The sequence below is a fragment of the Sceloporus undulatus genome, chromosome 5 (genome assembly GCF_019175285.1).
Source record: "Sceloporus undulatus isolate JIND9_A2432 ecotype Alabama chromosome 5, SceUnd_v1.1, whole genome shotgun sequence".
NCBI lineage: Eukaryota > Metazoa > Chordata > Lepidosauria > Squamata > Phrynosomatidae > Sceloporus > Sceloporus undulatus.
Window position 1 is genome coordinate 120,023,681 of NC_056526.1, and position 22,463 is coordinate 120,046,143.

General features: G+C 39.7%; 1 protein-coding gene across 1 annotated transcript in view; it reads right to left on the reverse strand.

Annotated features, from left to right (window-relative positions):
* GABRA4 (gamma-aminobutyric acid type A receptor subunit alpha4) overlaps nucleotides 1-22,463 on the reverse strand; it is an 81,172-nt gene that overhangs the window by 29,825 nt on the left and 28,884 nt on the right. Inside the window, exons 2-6 of the mRNA XM_042470694.1 lie at nucleotides 15,671-15,738; nucleotides 13,720-13,940; nucleotides 13,545-13,627; nucleotides 12,888-13,031; nucleotides 8,040-8,192 (exon numbers count right to left, since the gene is read on the reverse strand). Coding sequence (XP_042326628.1) covers nucleotides 8,040-8,192; nucleotides 12,888-13,031; nucleotides 13,545-13,627; nucleotides 13,720-13,940; nucleotides 15,671-15,673 — 604 coding nt within the window. The 5' untranslated portion in view covers nucleotides 15,674-15,738. The remainder of the gene's footprint in view (nucleotides 1-8,039; nucleotides 8,193-12,887; nucleotides 13,032-13,544; nucleotides 13,628-13,719; nucleotides 13,941-15,670; nucleotides 15,739-22,463) is intronic.

Here is a 22,463-nt window from a genome sequence, read left to right on the forward strand (position 1 = left end):
CAAATTTCCATTTTTTGTTTTAGTACTGTATGTTTAGCTTTTCCTGGCTCATGCTTCTCACATTCCATGTTCCTATGATATATGTTGTGCAGCCTTCAACTTTCCTCTCACCTTTGAGCACATCAGCAACTGAACATCCTTTTGGTTTGTATCCTAATGCATCATTATCCACAGCACTACTCATAGCTGTCCTGTGCTGTACCCAGTAGCTCATTAAGTGCTATCCAAACTGGAATGCTCATCATTATTTCTCATCACAGGGTTTTTGTGATAAAAGACATTCAAAAGGGTTTTCCCAAGCCTCCTTCTACACAATACTGTGGTACCACTGCCATTATGTCTAAGAGATTCTCCACCAGTATCACTCTCCACTACTGCTCAGTATCTGTTTGGAACATTTAGTTTGGCTCCTCAGCAAAAGTCTGTCTAGCATAGGAGACCCAACCAACACCACTGTTGCCATCAGCATAGCAGCTTGTTTCACAGGAGCATCCAATTCCACTGACATGGAAAATAGTGCCATTGGTGGGGGTACGTTATAGGCACTGACAAATAGGTACCATCCAAGACTGTAGAACTGTATGGGCACAGATACCAGCAGTGGTGTTCTTACAAATGAATCCTGCAAATCCTTTTGCACAAGTCAGAGGAGCACTAAGAAGAGATATAAAGTGTGTGGAGAGAGGGGAATGACCAAGTAGAAAAGTTAAATGCTACCCTATCAGGGTCCCCAGAACCATGGATGCTACAGACTATGCTAACTGGAAGACTTTAGGAGCTGTAGTCCAAAAAGGCAATCTTTCCAAGCTCTGGTGTCCAACCTGTGAATAAAGCAATTATGGGGTGTGCAATCAAGAACAGGATTCCTACTTCTCATTGTCATGTTCAAAGTTGGGTCCTAGAAAAAATCTCACTGGATCCTACACTTTTACCAGGGGAAGGAGTGACCATGATGAATACTTATTTTAACCCAAACTAGCCCACGCTGGCCATCCACACTTTTGAGCATTCATTTTGTAACAGCTGGTGGCTTCCGGATCAATGGATGGTGAATCTACTTCAAGTTTCAGCCCAAACTGAGGCGCGTTACAGACCGCCGGAAAGCGGCGGTCTGCCTGCGCCATCATTAGTGGCAGCAAGAAGCCCCAGCGGCCAAACTGCGAGGCTTCGCGCCACTGCTAAGAAGCGCGCTTCTTCTTGCACTGCGGAAATGACGCAGCGAGGAGCCAATGGTGCACTCGCCACGTCATTTCCACGGCGCGACGTCCGGACACTATGCATCTGCGACGTCAACATGGTGCCCCCGTCTGTATAGGGTGCCGCCATTTTGTACACGCAGAGCGCGTACTAGGGTTAGGGGCATGAAGAAGTCACGCCCCTTCCTAATCCTAGTACGCACTCTGCGCGTACTATATGCCTGTCTGTAACGGGCCAAAGTTATTGAACACGCCAGGCCTTTAGCTCTCAATAAGTTCAGCATCTTGGATAGTTCCTTCAGAATTCATACTAAACCCCAGACTGTATCCACTGTCCCACTGACATAGGAATCACCAGCTCTCACTCTACTCACTGTATATACAAGAGGTGTCGTGATTTCCACGCTCCTTCCTTGGAGCGTCCGGGAGCTGCGCGGTTTGGCCACTGCAGCTCCCGGACACTGCAAGTGGCGGCGGCGGGAAACCGCCACAATCCGGAGGTATGTAACATGCCATTAAGAGATAAGAAAAACTCCTGCCTGCCTGCCTGAAGATGGAGAAATTTAAGAGTCAGACTGTGTCTTGCTTTTCCCAAGTCAAACCTAACTAGACCAGCATGGAGCACTGGGAGATGCAGGATGCTCCTCAGGAGTGGGGAAATGCAGCAGCACAGCAGCAGCAGCAACAACAATAAACAAGCAAACGTTCAGTTACATGCCTGTAGTTGATGGAATTTTCCAAACTTAGCTAAAGGCTGCTGGCTGGAAAATTTCCATAGAAACTAGAGCATTTTTGTAGCATTTATACTTTTAAAACACAAAAGCAGGCTAAGAAATACTTCCTTTTTTTAAGTGACTTCTTGCTATAAATAGAGAGCCAGTGTGTTGTGGTAGTTTGAGTGTTGGATTATGACTCTGGAGACTAGGCTTCGAATCCCTGTTCAGCCAAAGAAACTCACTGGGTGACCCTGGGGAACTCACACCCTCTCAGCCTTGGAGGAAGGCAAAGGCAAACCACCTCTGAACAAATCTTGCCAAGAAACCTCTACGATAGGTTCACTTTAGGGACACCATATGTCAGAAAAGACTTGAAGGCACACCATCACCACAACAATTTCTATACATGTATCATTGCTATTGTGTACCTTCATGCCAATTCCAACTTAAGGCAACCTTCATGTCAATACCAACTTTTGTTTTTACCAAAATTTATTCTGAGGGGTTTGTCATTGCTTTCCTCTCATGCTGAGACTGTAATTTGCCCAGGATCATGCAGTGGGTATCCATGGACAAGTAAAGATGCAAACACTAGTCTCCTGGAGTTCTAGTCCAACACTCAAACCACTGCACCATGCTGACTTTCTAAAATACCTAGGAACCATTAACCTGGATTGTTGTGTGCCTTCACTACAATACAATAAATGCATTTCTATATGGTTGTCAGTCTAGCTCACACAGAACAGCAAAAGGCTAATCATGTTATTTAACTGCCTTGTGCTTGTTTGAATTGCTCATGAAACTTTCCCCTTTGCTGTCACTATATCCAGACTTAAGATCAGACCCCTAACATCAGGCAGGTGGTCATCTCAGGCAACAGATTGGTGTTATCTTGAAGGGACATGAGTTTTTTTAAAAAATTAAATTTTGTTAATACCGCATTTCTGCTGCTAAGCATGGGAATTTCTGGGTATATGTGGGGTTTTCAGCTTCACATCCTCACATAACTTGGCTGGCCTTGTAAGCTATGTACTTGGGGAAATGCAGGGGGAGACACCCTTTGCTCTATTGCTTCAAGAAGTAAAATATCTCAAACCATCCCTGACCAGGTTAGTTTAACAGGCCAAGTCACCATAGCATGGGGCTAGTCAGCAGCATTTACCTTTCTGGTGATAATAGAGATACTACTCAATTTTTAATTCGGGGAGAGCAGCTGACAGATGTCTTTATGAAGCAGCCTTGTTCACTGACACAGACTGATTAGCATCCTTATAAGTATTCTTCAAATTCTATTAATTTCTTACCAGATGTTTAACCACATGAAACTATGGCGCGTTACAGACCGCCTGAAAATGACGGTCTGCCGCTGCCGCCGGTTGCTGCGTCCAGGAACCACAGCGGTCAAACTGCGCAAAAAGCGGCTTCTTTTTGTGCCCCAGAAGTGGCGCCACAAGTGGCCAATGGCACACTCGCAACGTCACTTCCGTCACAGGACGTGTGGATGCTATGCATCCGCGACGTCAAGATGGCTGCGCCCATGTGGAATGGGTGCCGCCATTTCGTACATCCCCAGGACGTACTAGGGTTAGGGACACCCTTTCCTAACCCTAGTACATTCTGAGGAGGTACTTTACACCCGTACGGAACAGGCCAAAGTAAATACAAATACATTTGGGCTGTGCATATGATGTTGTAATTTAAAGGTATTTTAATTTTGCTAGTTGTTTATGTCACAACTATTGCCATTACATTCCGTGATATACAGGAATTACAATCTATCAGTAAAATTAGTACAAAAAATTACTAAGGAATCTGTATGGTGTAGTATGGAGTAAGGTCAATGGGGGGATGATACCATGAATGGTTGCACTGGGTGACACCAATCCTATGATGCCACTGGGGTTAGGCTTATCTCCCATCTCAATGTTACTTTACCTACCACTGTTGTTGTGTGTCTTCACTTCACTTCTGAATTACTGTGAACCTAAGTAAATCCTATATCGGGGTTTTCTTGGCAAGATTTGTTCACAGAGGGTTCATCATAGCCCTCCTCTGAGCAGGGTCATCCAGTGGGTTTCCATGGCCAAGGAGGGATTAAAATCCTGGTCTCCTAGAGTCCTAATCAAACACTCAAACCACTACATTTCACTGGCTCTCTTTTCCCATAATTGTTGTTATGGTGTGCCTTCAAGTAGTTTCCAACTTATGGCAGCCCTATAGCAAACCTATCATGGGGTTTTCTTTGCAAGTTTCTTCAGAGGGGATTGCCATTGCCATCCTAGGAGGCTGAGAGAATGTAACTTGCCAAAGTCACTTAATGGATCTACATGGCTGAGCCAGGGTTCGAACTCCGGTCTCCAGAGTCCTAGTCCAATGGTCAAACACTACACCATGCTATAAGAAAGGCATCAAATCAGTTGCCTGTAGTGGAGACACAAACTACCATTTTTGGTCAGTTTGTGCAGTGTTTTAAAAATAAATCAAGAAAACCTCTTTTGAGCCCACACTGGTGTATAGAGGTAGGAGAAGAGAACTTCAATTCTATACCTTCTTCTCTAACTCCCATCAATTTCAGTGGGGCTCATCTCTGAATAAACATACATAAGATTCTGCTATGAAACTGTGCATCCCAAACTACAATAAGCATATTTGGATATCTAAAAGTAAGGAGACAAAGGGAGGAGGGACTAAAAGAAACCATTATCTCATTTCGAGCCTAACATGAAGGGGCACCCCTGAGACTTAAAGTTCTCCTTCAGCAGTATCTTGCTGGAATGAAATGGGTAATGTATACATATTCATTTTTCTCATTCCAATGAAAACTGCCCCTTCAGTGCTTAGCCAAGCCTAATTTCAACTTCTTTTATTAGCCTCTTCAAACTCTTCCATTTAATAGGTCTTTCAGCTCATTCGTCCCCACTTGATTAATCCTTCTCCAATTCATGATAAAGCAGAAGTTTAGAAAGGTATCTTCTTTAGAAAATTGCTTTAGCCACATCTGTATTCTCTGCTTCTTTGTCAGATATCCAGATTCCTCCCCCACCCTCCCCAAGGCTCTCTGCATGTTGCCTCTATGTGGTTTATCTCCTTCATTTTCTATGTCCATTGTAGCAACTGCTTTCAAATTGCATTTTAATGTGTTTGCTTCTAATATCCAGTAATCGATTTTCCTAATTGCTTTTTCTATTCACTATCAGCAAAGCAAGAGGAGAAAGGAAACAGTATCAGCAAAGCTGACTTTACTGATTCAGAACCCAGAGGCATGTTCTTTATATGGGCAAATCCCTCATTCATATTGGTTGAGCATCTCTTGAAAAATTCACACAAAAGATGAATTCCTGATCAGGTGGATTACTGAGAAGGAGCTCTGTGCTTACCTATGACATTAAATAAAACCCTATGAGGATTAGTTTTATCCATACCTAAATGGCACAAGAACAGGATGTGTCTGTTTTTCTCTTGCACCTAAATGTCTTAACTGGGCCAGCTCTACCATTAACTGGGTCATTTGGGGTGTCATTAAGGGCTGCAAATTGTTAGTAAATTCATTCATTATGATGGGATTCTGTGTGTGTTTCAAGAGAGGGTGCTTAAATGCTGAGGAGAGGTGCTTTTGGACCTTCTGCCTCAACTGCTGGAATAGCATGGCCAGCCTTGGGTACAATGCACCTTCGCCTTGAGGGGGGGATGGCACGTGTTCTCTGCCTCAGGCAGAAACATGTTTGGGCCCAGTCTTGAGGCCAGTCCTACTGTCCTTTTGTGTACATTTATCAAACAGAAGAAAGGTTACCATGTTGCTTAGATTATTCTATTGAAGATAGAGGGAAACAAAGAGAAGCAGTATGGGAGGATATTCCTCCCTCAGTCAGTACCCAGTGATCAATAATGGTGCTGTAAGGGTTCAGAGCCATACAAATTTACTTGAGAGCAAGTCTCCCTGAAATCACTGGGGCTCACCTAAGAGTAAACATGGGCAGGTACATGGTGTTCAATATTATGAATATTATTATTATCAATATTATGAATAACATCTCAGATAATGTATGCATGACAGGATTGTGCTATGTGTATTGTAATTTTCTTGAATGAAGATCTATGTATCATTAAGTCAGACAATTTTGTCCTAAATAAGGATCAAGGTTCAGTATTGGTAGAATCTGAGCCAGACAACACACAGATGCAAAAGAGAATAGAATTTCTGTTTGATTATAAGACAGCATTTCAGCAGGTGTGGCTATGAAAGGGGCAGGGGCCCAACCCGCTTTGGACACCTCTCATGTGAAACAGTAGTCCTGCCAATGGTAACATGACCAGAGTATAACTGCATGTTTGAGACATTTATTCATCCTTGTTTTTGTAGAGAATTATCTCAAATATAAGACCTTCAGTGCCTACATGGAATCCAGGGATCTGTGACACTATTGCCCTTTTACCATGCCAGGCATAATAATCTAGACAGTTGAGCCTTCTTTGCCCACATCATCTCTCCTCAGGGCATGCCTACACTGAATGATTCTCCAGGTGACACACACACCAGTCAGCTTCCTAAGTTCTTAGGCTTCCTTTTCCCTATTCTCTAATAGCAAGGAGGATAAGAGAGACTATGATGGAAAAACACAGGAGCTCTGAAAGCCAACCACTAAGGTAAAGATAATCAGTGGCCCATGGACTGCATATGGTACTTAGAATCCACTTCTGTGGTCCTAAAATCCCCTATGAGTCCCCCAAAGCCCCCCCCCCCAACCCTTCATTTAAAAAAAACTTTTCATGCAATTTTGGCTGCAAAACCATGCAGAAAGCTCCTTGTGTGTACAAATATGCAAAAATAACCCATACCCACACACGCACCCAAAACTCTATATTACCCTCCAAAATTTTCATTTTCCTATGTAGTCCATCTCAAAATTAAACCAGATAGTGATGTGCCATCACTTTCTGTCACCATTTTGAGATGGACTGGAGAAGAAACACAGGTATTCGGACTTGCTGGAAGGGTGCATCCCACAGTATGTATGTGGGGGAAGGGGACAGGACTGCCCTCTGGTCCCCACACAGTTCACCACCCCTACCCTGACGTATATAAAGATGCTTTAGCCACCATGCTCTGTGACCTCATATGTCAGTGCTCGTCTCCTGCTTAGCATATATGTCTCAGGCACATAAAGAAGCAGGGTCTCGGAGGCAGTTTGACAAGTGTTGTCTGAGTGTGGATGTGGATGCTGTGTGTATGTGGATGCTGTGTGTGTATGTCTTTTTATTGTTATAGTTCTCGTTCTGCTAGCTTCTGGAATTTTAGTCCTCAAAAGATCCATCTCATATGGGCCTGAATAGAGCACACGTTTTCTTTATCACACTCTAAGGTTAATTTCATTATGGCTTTTTCACATAGAAATAGGTCCACTATTGAGTGGCTCCCTTTTAAGGTCAATGGTTCTGATTAAAGTAATAGAGAAAGGACTGCAGTGCTGAGAAAAAAGTGAAATCTGTTTTCTTCCCAGAAATGGGATTACTAGTCAAAACCACCAATTTTATTTCCTTCCCCAGCTTCTCATTGCTGCCCTCAATTAAAACCCTTAATGTTATATAATGTAAAGTAAAGCAATCATGTAGTCTGATGGGGGAAAGCATGGCAGTCCATTTGGGGACAGCCTTGCATTGGAAGGACACCCACTTCCCATCCACCCTGGCAGCTTTAACAATGGATTGACCATTACATAAAAAGTAATCAAAGCATAAGAAATCCTCATGTTTTCCACTTAGTACTGATCCTCTCCCACTACTCCTATGGGTGCCATTATTTGTTTGTTTACTCTTCCTCCAAACAGCTCAAAGTGGCATGTAGATTTCGCCTCTGCCTTAATTTTGTCCTCACAGCAAGAAAACAAGTAGTTTAGGCTGAGAGGTAACAACTGATACAAGGCCATTCTATGAACCTCATTGTGGTGTGGACATTTGAGCCTAGATTTCCTTCATCATAGTCCAGCACCTTGACAACTAGATTACACTGGCTCTAAGGTAATCTAGAAATAGAACATATGATTTTAATAATTCTTATATTAACTGTTTTATATTAAGTTATACTAACCAGATTTTAATAATACTTATAAAATCAATGATGTTAACTTACCAAAAACCGTTCTGGCAGGAACTGACTCTTTATTGATCCAAAATGAAACTTGGGAGAGGATCACAGTCATGATGCATGGGATGTATGTCTGTATCATAAAGTAACCCATTTTTCGTCGGAGGTGGAAGTGTACTGTCATTACAATATATTCACCTTTTAAAAAAAATATGAAAGAAGATTGTTAATACCCTAAAATTATTTGTTTATTTATTTATTAAAAGTTCAAATCACTTATCCAATATATATGAAAATGTCCCATAACTTCAGTTGCATTCAGCTGGTTTGATTTTAAATGCATGTAATGTGGTTTCATTGCAAAAATAAGAGGCCACAGTCTGGTTAGTGCCTTAAAAGGAGACTACCTGGAAAATCTCTATGAACCACTCTGAGCTTCCAGAAGGATGAACAGCAGAATATACATAGCATTAGATTACATGAAAGCCACAATTATTTCAAAACATATAAACAGATATCAGAATAATACCATATAGAAGGCAGAACATTTTCTTTAAAAAGTTAATTCGTAGTCATTGTCTGGCATTTTATGTGTTACAAAGAAATGTAGGTATAGTGCAGTGGTGAGAAATGAGCATAACAACTACTGGTTGTCTGTTCTGGTTACCACACAGTGCCACTTTGACTATTTCAGGTTTTTATTTTTAATAGGCAACACACCAAGAATGCATTCTTTCTTCCTGGAAAAGAAATGTGTGTGTTTTTTTAAGCCTATAAATAATAATTTTAAAAGGCTATTGATCAAGTGATGACCTGGAACAAACCACTGAAAATTGCAAAAGAAAAAAGAACGTCTTCCTTAAAAACCATGGACCTATAAAACCTGATGAAATGAATAAACATTAGTGTTCACTTTGAAAGCAAATAATGATGGCAGGGAGAAGACATGAAATCAGCATACACCTTGGCACTCCACTATGGTGGAACGTTGGGCTCTGGAACTGCCTCCTTGAGACATGGGACCAGGGAGCTTGTGAAGGAGTCTACCCTTGGGGCTCATCAGAGTGCTTACTCTCTTTTAGTTATTTGTGGGGCTTTCTAGGTTTAGCCCTCCAAAGATAACTGTTTGAGACAGCGATCAATATCTCAGGATTGCTCTTGAGATGAGGTGTTGCACCAAACGGTGGCTGGGGAAGGATCATAGGTTGACATCTGGGCCTCAGCTAGACCCTCCTGAGCTCATCCTCAGGCCTTAAATATTTAAATAGATTCTAGGGCAATAAAGTGGCCCTTGTTTAAACCAACTGTCTCTGTCTGGTCTCAATATTTCATGTTTTGCCAGCAATGAAATAGTCATTAGCACCCAGTCTGAAAACAAACAGTGATGGGGACAAGCATAGTTTCTAGATGGTAAAGAACCGCTTGGAGGTTGGAACACTGCTTTTTAAAAGTAATGTTTATCACACTACTCATTTGACCTGCTAAAAAGTTACTTGTTGGCCCATTTTGATTTTTGACAAGGAAAATCATGTTACTCTCTGTTACTTTTAACTTTTGTTGTCATAACCATTATGCAGGACTTCTTTAATTTTCTTCCCTTCAAAATTAAGATCCTGATCAGCAGCACTAGCCCTGGTCTCCTGTTTCTTTTCCACTCTCCTCCCACTTTTATCCCAAATATGGAAAGACAAATGTAGTTCTGTGTTGCTCTCACGGTAGTCTAGAAAATTCAGCTGGCAGCCAGTTGCACTTCCTATTGTAGCCTGACAGTGACACATTGCTCTAAAACAGTGATTCCCAAACTTTGGTCTACCAGATGTTCTGGACTTCATCTCCCAGAATTCTTGGCTGTTTGCCAAGCTGGCTGGGGCTTCTGGGAGTTGAAGTACAAAACACCTAGAGGACCAAAGTTTGAAAATCACTGCGCTATGAAAATGTGTAAGACACATTGCCCTATAGGAAGGTCCATCATATTATGATAGACCACTTGTCCATCTTCTTCAGTATTATTTTTACATTGGCAGACAATGGCTCTCCATTGTTTCCAACGGGACTCTTTTCCATCCCTACTAAAGATGCCAGAGATTGAACCATGCATCTTTCTACCTACATACATACATTTGCTTTACACTGAACTACATTTGTTGTACATATCATCAAATCCATCCCCCAAAGAATATTAAATGAACAATTTTAGAAGACAAATGCATTTTTCCATCTAACTTTATAATCATATTGCTATTTATGCCACCAAGTCATTCAGAAATAATGCTTGGAAGGAGTTATAGAGCTGAGGTCAGTTTTCAGTTCTAATTTGAATTCTGTAGGTAAAAGTTTCCACTCTCTAAATCAGAGACGGGGAACCTACAGCTCTCCAGGTTCTGATGAACTACCATTCCCATCCTGCCTCACCACCAGCAAAGCTAAAAGAAGTTTTAGCCAGGTTCAAGATGGCTTGGTTGTAGCTCCTCTTCCTATGTGATGCTACATGTAGCATGTTCAGATGACTTGCTCATCAAAATGACATGATGGAGAAATTCAATAAACAGGAATGACAGGAAGAAAATACATTGTTTTACTAAACATGTGTCCATGCTGGCCAGGAAATTTGAGATGCTAAAGTCCAAAAAAGTAACTTTGTCAAGGAACAAAAGGTAGGCTGATATGGAACAGATAATTATCAGGACAGAAACTGGAATTTCTTTATCATCAAGAGATAAATTTAGGATTTGAACCAGTCAAAGTCCAAATCACCCCCAAAAATTGAATCTAATGAGTCATTACCAAGCAAGACTTCTTTCTGAATGAGAAACCAAGTAAACTGAGATGTTAAAGTGTCATGTGAGGTCTTGAACCATTCCCCACAAGAAGCTGGTCATCTCTGTAAGACAATGTTGTAACTTATATTAGATGAGCATCTGCCATTCAGTTGGTAAATGTTGTCAATGACATGGAAAAACCAAAAAGAGTGGACGTTTTGTTGGAAGCAACAGTCTTTCTGTTGCTTTCAACAAAATGTTCTCTCTTTTGGGCATCTCTTATGTTGTTAGTGAAGAGAAATATGCGCTCAAGTGACCACAGGCTAAGCTTCAATAGTGAGAAGGGGGAAAATGTCTACCAGAGAAAATAACTTGTAATTTTCTCAGCCTGTTGAGATTGTTGACACCTCAAGAGTCCAGAACATATCAGACACATTCATTCTTTAGCTAGTCAAATAAAGTAACCAGACCCCTTACTCCCCTTTCTGGGAGAAAGATGGCATAGAAATTAGCTAAGTAAAAATAAATAATAAATAACCATGTTTCTTGTGATGATGAGACCTCAAATCCCAGAACCATCTTAATCATCCCTTATGAGGAACATGGTCAATTGGATTTAGCTGTATAATTTCATTACCAGTAGTGTTTCAAAGTGTTTCTTGCTTCATGGGTTTCAATATCTGGTTGGGGGTGGATTTACTCCTCCACCTCAGGAACTCAAACATTTCTGGCTGGCCTTAAGTCATTTCCACTCCTGCTCCTGAGGGAGGTAGGATGTCAAATCTGATGGCACAACCAACGCACATCCCCATAAAGACTCCCTGTTATTCAGAAAACAATACTGAAGCAACAGCAAAGTTATCTGTTGACAAATGGCTGGGCAAACTGAGAGGCTTTGAGAGAGACAGGTATAGTAGGAGTCAAATATTCCATTTAGAAGAACCTAGCACTAATCAACACATTAGATTTTTTTTTATTGTTTTGAGATTTCAAAAGATGCTGAGAAGAATCTGATTTGGTGGGACTCAAGTCAGGACTACCATAAGGTGCAATCATGCACATTCTATCTTACCATTGTACTTTATTCCTCTTAATATTTCCTTTCTTTCCTCAAAAATAAAGCACGACAGAACTGCTTGATTAAGTGTCATGCTTCCATCCATCTTTCCCTCCACCCACTTAAAGTACAGCTATAAACAACTTGTGCCTTCTGGTGAAAATTCTAGTATGAACAAATCATTCTTCATGTTGGCTGCTATGCAAACTTGATTTTAAAACAAAAGGAAGCAACTGTAAAAGGCATCTGGATGGGAAGCCCATTCTTCATTGCACAACGCACTCTAAAGTGCTGCATAGTTTAGAGGTAACATGATGAGATCTGACCAAGACCAGGGAGTCTGTTTCCTAGGGAGCAGTAAAAGAGTCTTGGACAAATGTTCTGTGATGGATCAATGATATCTCACTTACTCATAATATCAAATACACTAGGAAAATATTGCTTCATTTTGCTATCAATAATGCCACTCAGAAATCTGTCAGTTACATCTGCTCCCTCTGTCACTTAATTCTGTCATGATCTCTGCTGCAGCTTTTTTAACCACACCAATAGAATTTTTAGTAACTGCATCCTATAACAAACCAGCATCCATTAAAAAAGGAAGAAAAGAAAAAAGCAACACCCACAGAGCTTAAACACCACCACTTCTCTTGCTGTTGCTGCCTGTTGCTATTTTCACACACCATACACTCAAAAAACTCAGCAGTGAGGGCTGTTATATTTAATGTGTCTGCTCCAGCAGCCTTTCTAATATGAATGCATTTGGACAATCTGCATGCTATTTGTAGTATAAGTCACAACCACAGTTCAAAATTTACAACTGTACAGCTATAAAAATATGTCAGCAGCTACAAACTTGAATTGTATGGAGTGCTTTTTCATCCATTTTCACTTTGCTTTCTGAAGGGAGAGAGCACTGAAGCTTTAGTGCAAGCCTAAAGATAAACATCTGAGATCTGTCATCTCCTTATGCTTCACAGGCTGCCTACACTAAGATCATCTGGATATCTTTACCTGAAAGAAAATTTCACCACTAATTCCACACTTCAAATTGATTATCAGCTACAAGATTCATACCTGTAATGGATTTTACAGTGTCAGTGGATGCTGTATGCCCAAGAAGATCATACTGAACTAAACTGGAAGACTCTTCAGGGACTTCCACTGAATTCTGAGGTCCTTTTGTCCAGGTGTAAATCATTTCACTCTTTGGATATGCATCTGGATAACATATAATTAGAAAACAGATATGGAATATTTGACTAGACTTGTCTTAAGAAGTGATCTGATCTTTCTTAAGGTCATTGAAAATATTCTTGTTGATTTAACATGATCTAAGCATTCTTACAATATAAAGATATGTCTCTCCAGCTAATCTCTGATCTGTTTCTTACATAAAACAGACAAAGAAAGTCTCTACCACACAGTAAGCCAAAGTTGCCCCTCAAGGCCATATTTGTTGCTGAATTCCTACTGTAAATCACATAATATTTTTACAAAATGTTTTGAAACAAATTTCAAATAAAATGGGCAACAGTGTCCCATTAACCTAAAAAATCAGAAGTGGGCTTATGGCCTTGATTTCCGCTACCACCATCCCAAGACCCCTAGGTCTGGTGCCATCCACATTAGGTCCTGTGAAGCTGCTATTGGGCAGAAAAATTGTCCCTTGGACTATCTAATGTTGCCAACTACTTGTCTGTCACAGTGTGAAATGCCACAACAGGGACTTACAACTCCCAAATTTCAGAGGGCAGGCATGACCATCCATTGGGAAATCCACCAACCTCATGGGGCATTCGGCACTTATGGTGAGCCTACAAAGAACAATATAGAATTAGTCCTAGTGTTTTTCTTCAGCACTAGATAGCAAATGAAATATATATATATAGATAGATAGATCAACTACCTCATTGTATACAAGATGGTGCCATTTCTCATAATTCGAAATAGTTTATTTGGAGCTGTCATATTATGTGCAACAGATTTTTTTCCATTCCGGAAGAAAGTGTCTGGTGTCCACACTTTGGTAACCATTAAGTTGTTTAGTCTTAGAATTTCAATTGGACCATCGTATTTCAATCTCTTGTCCACCCACGTCTGACGGAAGAAAACATCCATTGTATATTCCTACAGTAAAGTGAAGGAAATACAAATTTAATATGTCCTATATGCATAGTCTTTCTATGAAAACCCCTCAAGGACAAATTAGTCATTGGTAACTGTAAACTCCCTAAACACATTTCTGTCAATTAAACGGAACTATCTACTTCTTAATACTTTAATTTTCCACATTAGTCATATAAATACATTGCTATACATATTAAATCAATCAAAAATAATTACTATAATCTAATAGAATGGCAAGAAGCACGCAATTAAACTTGTACTCTAGCACAGAACTGGAAACAAAATAATTAATTTGCTAACATATGTTAATTTTTTTTATGTCCATGCTATTTTTTTTTAACTGATAGGCAGATTACATTATGTACTAGGGACACATAATTCCTTACATTAGCAAAAATCAAATAAATATCAAGGTAATTGCCAGTTTTCTACAAAGTGAAAATCTAATTTCTAATTCAGCCATCACAGGATAGCAAAATGTGTATATTGTCTTTGAAATTCACAGTCCTTTGTAGAGGTCCTGGAGCACATATGGAGCACCAGTGCAAATAGACCTGCAGTTCAGAGAAGAACTATCAGAGGTATACATGGAGCCCTGCCTTCTATTGAAATCATCTCCTGCAGGCACTTAACAATGTTTCCCTAAAAATACATTCCACAAAGTTCAGTCAAATGTAGTCGGAAGTAAATGTGCACAGGATTGAGAAAGATCTGTCAATGAAAAAATCACAAGAAAGATGACTGGGCACTTCAGAGGCACTCTATGAACAGTTTATGGCAGAACCAGGAATGATTTATAGACATATATATTTTACTGTGACTACATGTTAGTAAGGCAGAGAAAAACTGCAGAATAAAGAACTAAGTAGATAATTTGATTGCCTGAGAATTTCATTTCATATGTTGTCATCACCATCATCCCCCCCCCCAAAATAATTCTTTTCATGCTTACAGCTACATTCATCTGTACTTGAGTATATATGGGCAATACCTGGTGAAATCCAGACTATGGTGAGAATTTCCTCTCTTTTTGGATTACTGCTCCTATAATCTCTTAATCAGCATGACCAATAGTTATGCTGACTGGAGGATTTGTGAAGTTGTGGTCCTAAAAATGAGTCCCAAAACGTTTCTAAACTCTGTAAATCTCAGAATCCCTAGAACTTCCTAGGTAAGACTTTCAGTGTAAGCAGTTTCAGTGTCCTGCACAGCTTCTTGACCATCCCAAAGACTTAAGGAAGCAGTAGAAATTATGCAAAAGAAAAGACACTATCCAAGTGTGCTTAATTTACATAATTTATACAGTTCACAGTATCATATTCAGCTTTTTCTCAGCTCAGAATGTTATTTTTAGAACAAATATTGTAGTCCTGATTCCTATAATACACAGCATCTATTTATGCCTTTAAAAAAACTTTTGTATTCAATGCAGTTGTGAATTATTCTGTGTTGGGTTGCTCACTGTCCAAGGAAATGGCTGTATCCTTTCCAAAGCAGGTGTTTGGGTTTTGTTTTTTTTAAGCTTTGGTCTAAATCCAGTATGCACAAGAGGACCAAAATCAAGGCTAACACATCTAATAATAGCCTGAAAATTAAGCTGCTGCTAATCTTCCCTACTTTGCCTGATTGACAGTCATGCTCAAAGACATATGAATTAGTCGTTCACTTATTATAGGGGTTTATTTCCCCTCCCAAAACCTACAAAATAAGGAAAATCAGGAAATACATACCATCTCTACATCAGAAACAGGCCCAAAACTGGTGACATAGATATCTGTTTTGACTTCAGTAACAGGACCTAATGTGTAAAAAGGAAGTGAGCAAGGAAAATCAAAATGTTTCAGGGTAAAAGGCAGAGAAAATTGTACCAGTAAGTAGCACCATGTCTTATGCAATTGTCACTTTGACGATTCATCGAACTAATCGGGAGGAAAATGCGCAGGCAGCATGTTCTTCTAACCAAGCCTGCTGTACTTGGAGATTCTTGCGTAATGTTGATTTTCATACAGTTCTCTTTGCTTACATAAGTATGCTGGTAGAATAAATATATAGTTTTATAAGTCACCGTTTCCCATTGATACAGGTAAGAAAATGGATGCATATGAAATCCTAAGAAAGGTGCTTTTAAAAGGAGGTAGCTGATCCTTCTAACAGTAATCACTAGCTCTGTATCAAACAAGGGGTCATGGAATGTACCACAGCATTCATATAAAGTTGGTTCATACTTGCATCAAACTATGGTTTGGCACTATATTCTCCAGTCTCCTGAATGCCCTCCACTCATCTGTTGCCCTTAATTAGTTAATGTTTACTGGTGTGAAACAGACCATGGCTGCCTGTGAATACTGTTAATACAAGTGAATACTAGTTATAGAAAAATGGCTTTGTGGCCTATTTGAGTTTAAAATTCTTAAACCTCACTCCCTGGAACACGAACTTGTATAACTTGTATAACAGGTAAAAAGAAATTATTTTTATAATTCGTTCTTAACTCGTTTTTCGTCTGAAAAGTTCACAACAACTTAATGATGTTACTATTTGACTAGCCAGCCAGTTGTGCTTTTTGTGCAAAACTGCTGTATTTACACAATATCTGACAAAAAAAAACTTGAACAGAAAATAATGATTATGCACAACAAAAGCATATGACTCTTTTTATGTGAAACTGCTTTATACAGTGAGCCCGCACCATACGCAGGCTTGTTATAGGTGGCATTTAGCTTACGCAGAAGCTACCGGGAGAATGGGAGAATGGTGCACATACCCATGGCACATGCACACTGCCGCACGGCAAGCACGAGCCCCATTATATCTCATGGGGCTCAAGCATACGGGCTTTTTGCCTTATACGGGGGGGGGGGTCCAGAATGGATCCCCTGCATAAGGCAAGAGCGGACAGTATTGTTGTTGTTGTTGTTGTTGTTGTTGCAAGATTGTCAAGGTTTTTTCATGGAAAAAATAGCAATCTTGCACCAAAAGCACACGTGACTATCTAGAAACAGTAACTGGTATTCAATATTGCAGTTAGATATTTGTAACACAGGGGTTTTGTTTTTTGTTGTTAAATGCCCTCAAGTCTATGTTGACCCATGGTGACTCTGTGGATGAGACATCTCCAAGACTCCCTGTTCTCCACTGATCTGCTTAGTTCCTGCAAACCCATAACTGTGACCTCCCTAATAGAGTCCATACATCTAGCATTTGGCCTTCCGCTCTTTATGCTTCCCTCCACATTTCCTAGCCTTCACTTTTTCCAATGGTTCATGCCTTCTCATCATGTGTCCAAAGTACGACAGCCTCAATTTTGTCATCTTGGCTTCCAGGGAGATTTGTGGCTTGATATGCTCTAGGAACAATTTGTTTGTCTTTTTGGCTGTCTATGCGATCCACAGCACTCTTCTCCAACACCACATCTCAAATGAGTTGATTTTCCTCCTATCAATTTTCTTAACTGTCCAGCTCTCACATCCATATAGGTAATACAATGGCTTGTGTGGTTTTAATTTTTGTGCTTATCTTTGCATTTTAGAATATTTCTAATTCTTTCATAGCTGTTCTCCTCATTCTTAATCCTTTTCTAATTTCCTGGCTGCAGTCCCCATTCCTATCAGTGTTTGATCCCAGATATGAGAACTCTTTTACTATTTCTATTTCTTCATTGTATAAGCTGAATTTGTGTAGACTTTCTATGATCATTATTTTTTATTTCTTTATGTTCAACAGTAAGCCTGCCTTTGCACTTCTTCCTTGATCTTCCTTAGTAGTTGTTCCAGGTATGTGAGGTTTTCTGCTAGTACAGTACGCCCACACCAACCATGGACTTGCAATGAATGGATCTGAGCTTCTGTGGATCGCAAGCCTCCACTTTTTAAATGTGTGCATCACTGAAAACAATGCATTTGAGCACCCATGTTTTTTGCAATCTACAGGGAGGGGGGTGTTGGTGTTTCCAGAATGGATCCCTTGCAGATAGCAAGGGACTACTTTATTATAGTGTTACCTGCCTATCTTAGATTGTTGATATTCCTTCATCTTATGTTCACTCCACCTTCTCCTTTGTCCAAGCCAGTTTTTCTTACAATATGTTCTGAACATAAGTTGAGCATGTAGGGTGATAAGATGCAGCCATGTCTGACCCCTTTCCCACTTGGGAACCATTCTACTTCTCTGTGTTCTGTTCTGACAGTAACTTGTCCTGAGTACAGATTCTTCATCAGGATTATTAGATTTGTTGGCACTCCCATGTCTTTAAGGACATTCCATAGCCTTTCATGATCTATGCAGTTAAAAAGCTTTGCTAAAATAGGATTACAGATCCATAAGTGAACTGTTTTAGTAAAACTATGTAGTCTGATTGGAAACGTATGTAAATTTCACTCCAACTCACGTTAAGAGCCAGCCACTGGATTGGGTGAAGAAGGTACATTCCACTTCCATTCAAGGCACAAGGAGATAAACATTTCCAACCCTTCCTTCCAGTAAATGAGGCTGTGACAATCAGAACCAGGATCCCTGTCTCAAATCTCTGTTGCAGTCTCACTCCCTGGCCAGAGGAGGTAGAAATGTCGTCTTCCCTGTATCCCAATCAGAAGCTGAATGGACTGCTTTTGCCTAATCTGGTGGCTGGCTCTTAGTGAGCTGGGGCAAGGGTGTTGGCTCAGGAGACATTATTTTATTATGCAGACATAACTAAGTAGCCAAACTAGAATTCTAGCAAGTTTTTTTTTGTTTTTATATTTTTCCAAAACCCCACAATCCTAATTTAAAAAGAAACAACCACATGCACTGCTCTGTAGAATAATTTCCTGAAACATTTTAAGATGTATGAATATTGGGCAAAAACTGCATAAAATTCCTTCTACTGCATTATTTTTTCATCTTGACTGTGCTTCCTCCCTGTCAGGAAACTCATTTTTCCACCAGGAAACAAAAAATGGCAACTCCATCCCTGCAATAGCTTCCATATGTTTCCCAGGCAGTCCTCTCATCTAAGTAGTTTACTTGGCAAAATCTGTTTAGCTCCAGCATTTAGTTTTGTTTAACTATAAGCCACTTTGTGTTTCTGTCGATTAAAGAAAAGTGGAGTGTGAATTATAAAATTTTAAAAATCACATTGCAATAAAACTTTGGAATGCAGAATCCAAGTATCTTCCAGGGTTCATTTCATAAAAATACCAAGCTATCATTCAGCTCACCATGTTTCTCCTAACATGTTAGCTCTTATAAGCATCTACAACCTCCTCCACCCAATGCACTTTATGATGGGAGTGGTTTTCCATGAGGCAAAGACTCAAGGCTACAAAAGCAAATCTGAAGGAATCCTGAAAATATCCATGTTTTCCCTCATCCCTTCACCAAACAATTCTGTACAAACCAGTATTACCCATTTCATAAAAAACCTGTGGCCACCGTATTGCTGAAGACAAGTAATGATTAGTGAATAAATGAATGAATAATATCTTCAGTTTTCATCTTGAGATCTGAGAGACTGGGGTTAATAGGCAGCTTATGATCAAGAGGTTGCAAATTTTAGCTAAACAGGTTTAATAACAGCAAAGATGACACAATTCACTGTAGAGATGTTACCTTTTGACTTGGCAAATTATGGTCAGTCCAGTCATGCACTCTGTGAGTGAGACTTAAATGGGTTGTTGTTTTGAAAGTCTATTAATATTATGTTTATATATGGAACAGGAAAGCCATTTCCCAAAGTCTCCAGTATCTGGTGGCCGTTTTAACTTCTCTCTCTCTCTCTCTTTCTCTCTCTCTCAATCATTTTTCAAATGGTTATAAAAATATCAGCATGGCCCATAATATTTCTACATAGTAACTTATTCTTATAATATGATTTTTAAAAAAAAATTCCTGGTGACCTTTGCCTTGAACATTATATTTGCAATTGAAGGTAGGATACATTGAAGTTTAAGTGCCCAAAGTTATTGTTATAAACAAATGGACAAATCTTATCCATAGTTGTTCTTTTTTGTATTTCAACTTTTATTGCAGGTTCTTGGGATTGTTTTTTGTCAAGCCTAAAGATGGAATGAGTTCTGTAATTAGATGAGTGATGCAGTGAAGCCATTATATCATTTTGTTTAAATGTTCAAGAAGGTGTCCAAGGTGCTTAAACTAATGTGAGAAAAGGATTCAGCATCTTGTATAGCTCCTTTCAAATTCAGACTAAAAGGCAGGGTAAATTAATTGCTCAACTGGCATGCAAGCCACCATCCATCACGAACTAAGCTATTCAGAGATGGGCAGTCCACTCCTAGATAAAAGATACAATCACTGACAGAAATGCCCTTTTACTAGCAGAGTTCACTTTTGTCAGCTGATCACAGATCTCTGCTGACAAAACAATCTGCCAACAGAGCTGTTCTGTTGGCAAAGATGTGCTGAGAGACCAGTCGAAAAGGGAGCAATGACTTACACCAGATCCTATTCTTCTCCACCTCAGGAAACAGCCACAATATTGACACAAAATTGGAACATGAATAACAATAGGTCAAAGTAACTTCTCATACACCTAGGCTGGAAGGGATTTGGATTTAACACAACTCAAGTTGGTCTAGTGTCTGCTCAGTCTGCGCATTGTTAGCTAGGATTACTCTCAGATCCAAGGATGGGGAACATGTAGTCCTCCTGACATTGATGTTTATCACACAGAACTCTGCCTGAGAATTCTAAATACCCCTCCTTAAAACTGCCAATCCCAGAATGCAACAGGAGGCAGCTAGAGGAGTCAAAGTGGAATAGTAGCGCTTTAAGAGTATAGTGTGATAAACATCATTGTTGGATTACAACTCCAACTATGCTTCACCATTGGGACTATGCTGGCTAGGGCTAATAGGAGCTATGCACTCCAACAATATCCGAAGGGCCATATATTTTCAATACCAGAACTAAGTCATTGTGGGGGCATTTATGCAATTCTTTGAGGAAAGACTCTATTAAGAATGTGATTGTGTCTCTTCATAAAATCTATTTTTTTTCAAAAAAGGAATTTATAATTCTTACTTGCTCTGACTTGCTTGGACTAGGACACTGGGAGACCAGGGTTCAAACTCCCACTCAGCCATGAAAACCCAGTGAGCAACCTTGGCCAGGTCACCCTCTCTCAGCCTCAAGAGGAAGGCAAGGGCAAACTCCCTCTGAAGAAATTCTGCCAAGAAAACCCTTTGCAGATACACCTTAGGGTTGCCATAAGTCAGAAATAACTTGGAGGCACGCAACAACACTTGCTCTGAGCCATTCCGATCAAAATTAAAATTAATAAATATTTATACCTTACTTTTCCATTATAAATATTCAAGCTAGGTAACAAAAATAACTCCAAACCATGAAAATATATAAGACAATGATTAAATGATTAAAATATTAGGTGAAAATGGTTGGATTAAAACAGCAGCAAATGATGACTGACAAGCTTTCATATTCCTTACAGCCCAAATGCTTTACCAAGTAAATTCATTTAAAATGGTTTCATAAGAAGTGAAGGACATCTACCCAGCAAAAAAATCCCAAAAGGTTACATAATGAAAAAAGTTGCAAAAAAGTTATCATAATGTCTTTATAGGAATTGACATTCTCATCCTTGGGATACTGTATATGCTCTGGCCATCGTATTTTATAAAAGAATACAGATTGAGTATCCCTTATCCAAAAATCCATAATCTGAAATGCTCCAAAATCCAAAACATTTTTCATGGGTGATTGAAATAGTGACACCTTGCATTCTGAAGGTTCAGTTTACACAAACTTTGTTTCATGCACAAGATTATTTTAAAAATTGTATAATTTTGGGGCTATGTGTATGAGATATATATGAAACATAAATCCAGAGCTATTCACTGCAGATGAATGGCGAAAGATTCAGGACTGGTCTAGGGGACTTATTTTTTCACACAGCTTTACAGTTGAACTTACAGAATTACCTATGTGGTGTATCAAAGACCAGCAATCTAGTTGGTTGTAAAAGGAGAAAGGGTGGACAAATGTATAGACAGTAAAGTTATCAAGAGCCAGTGGTGTAGTGGTTTCAGTGTTAGACTAGAACTCCAGGAGACTAGGATTCAAAGCCCCACTCAACCGTGGAAATCCATTAGGTGGCTCTGGGCAAATCACATTCTCTCCACCATAGAGGAAGACAACAGCAAAACTCCTTTGAATAAATCTTGCCAAGAAAATCCTAAGAGAGGGATGCCTTAAGACAAAGTCAGTCTGAATACACATAACAATAAAAAGGACAAAGCTCTAAAAGGTTACTATAGTCACGACTGCCATATCTTACCGGCCGCTAGAAAGCAAGAAAAGGTGGGACTACAGTTGGCCATTGGGGACACAGGATGCTGGACTAGATATGCTTTTAGTCTGAACCAGCATGCCTCTTCTATATTTTTCTGTTCTAAAATGTATCTATGTATTCCACACTGTGGGCATTGCTGCTGAGAAGATCCTGACTCTGGACTATTCATCAAACCTTGGATAGTGAACATTCCTGAAGCATGAAGTCCAATTAAAACC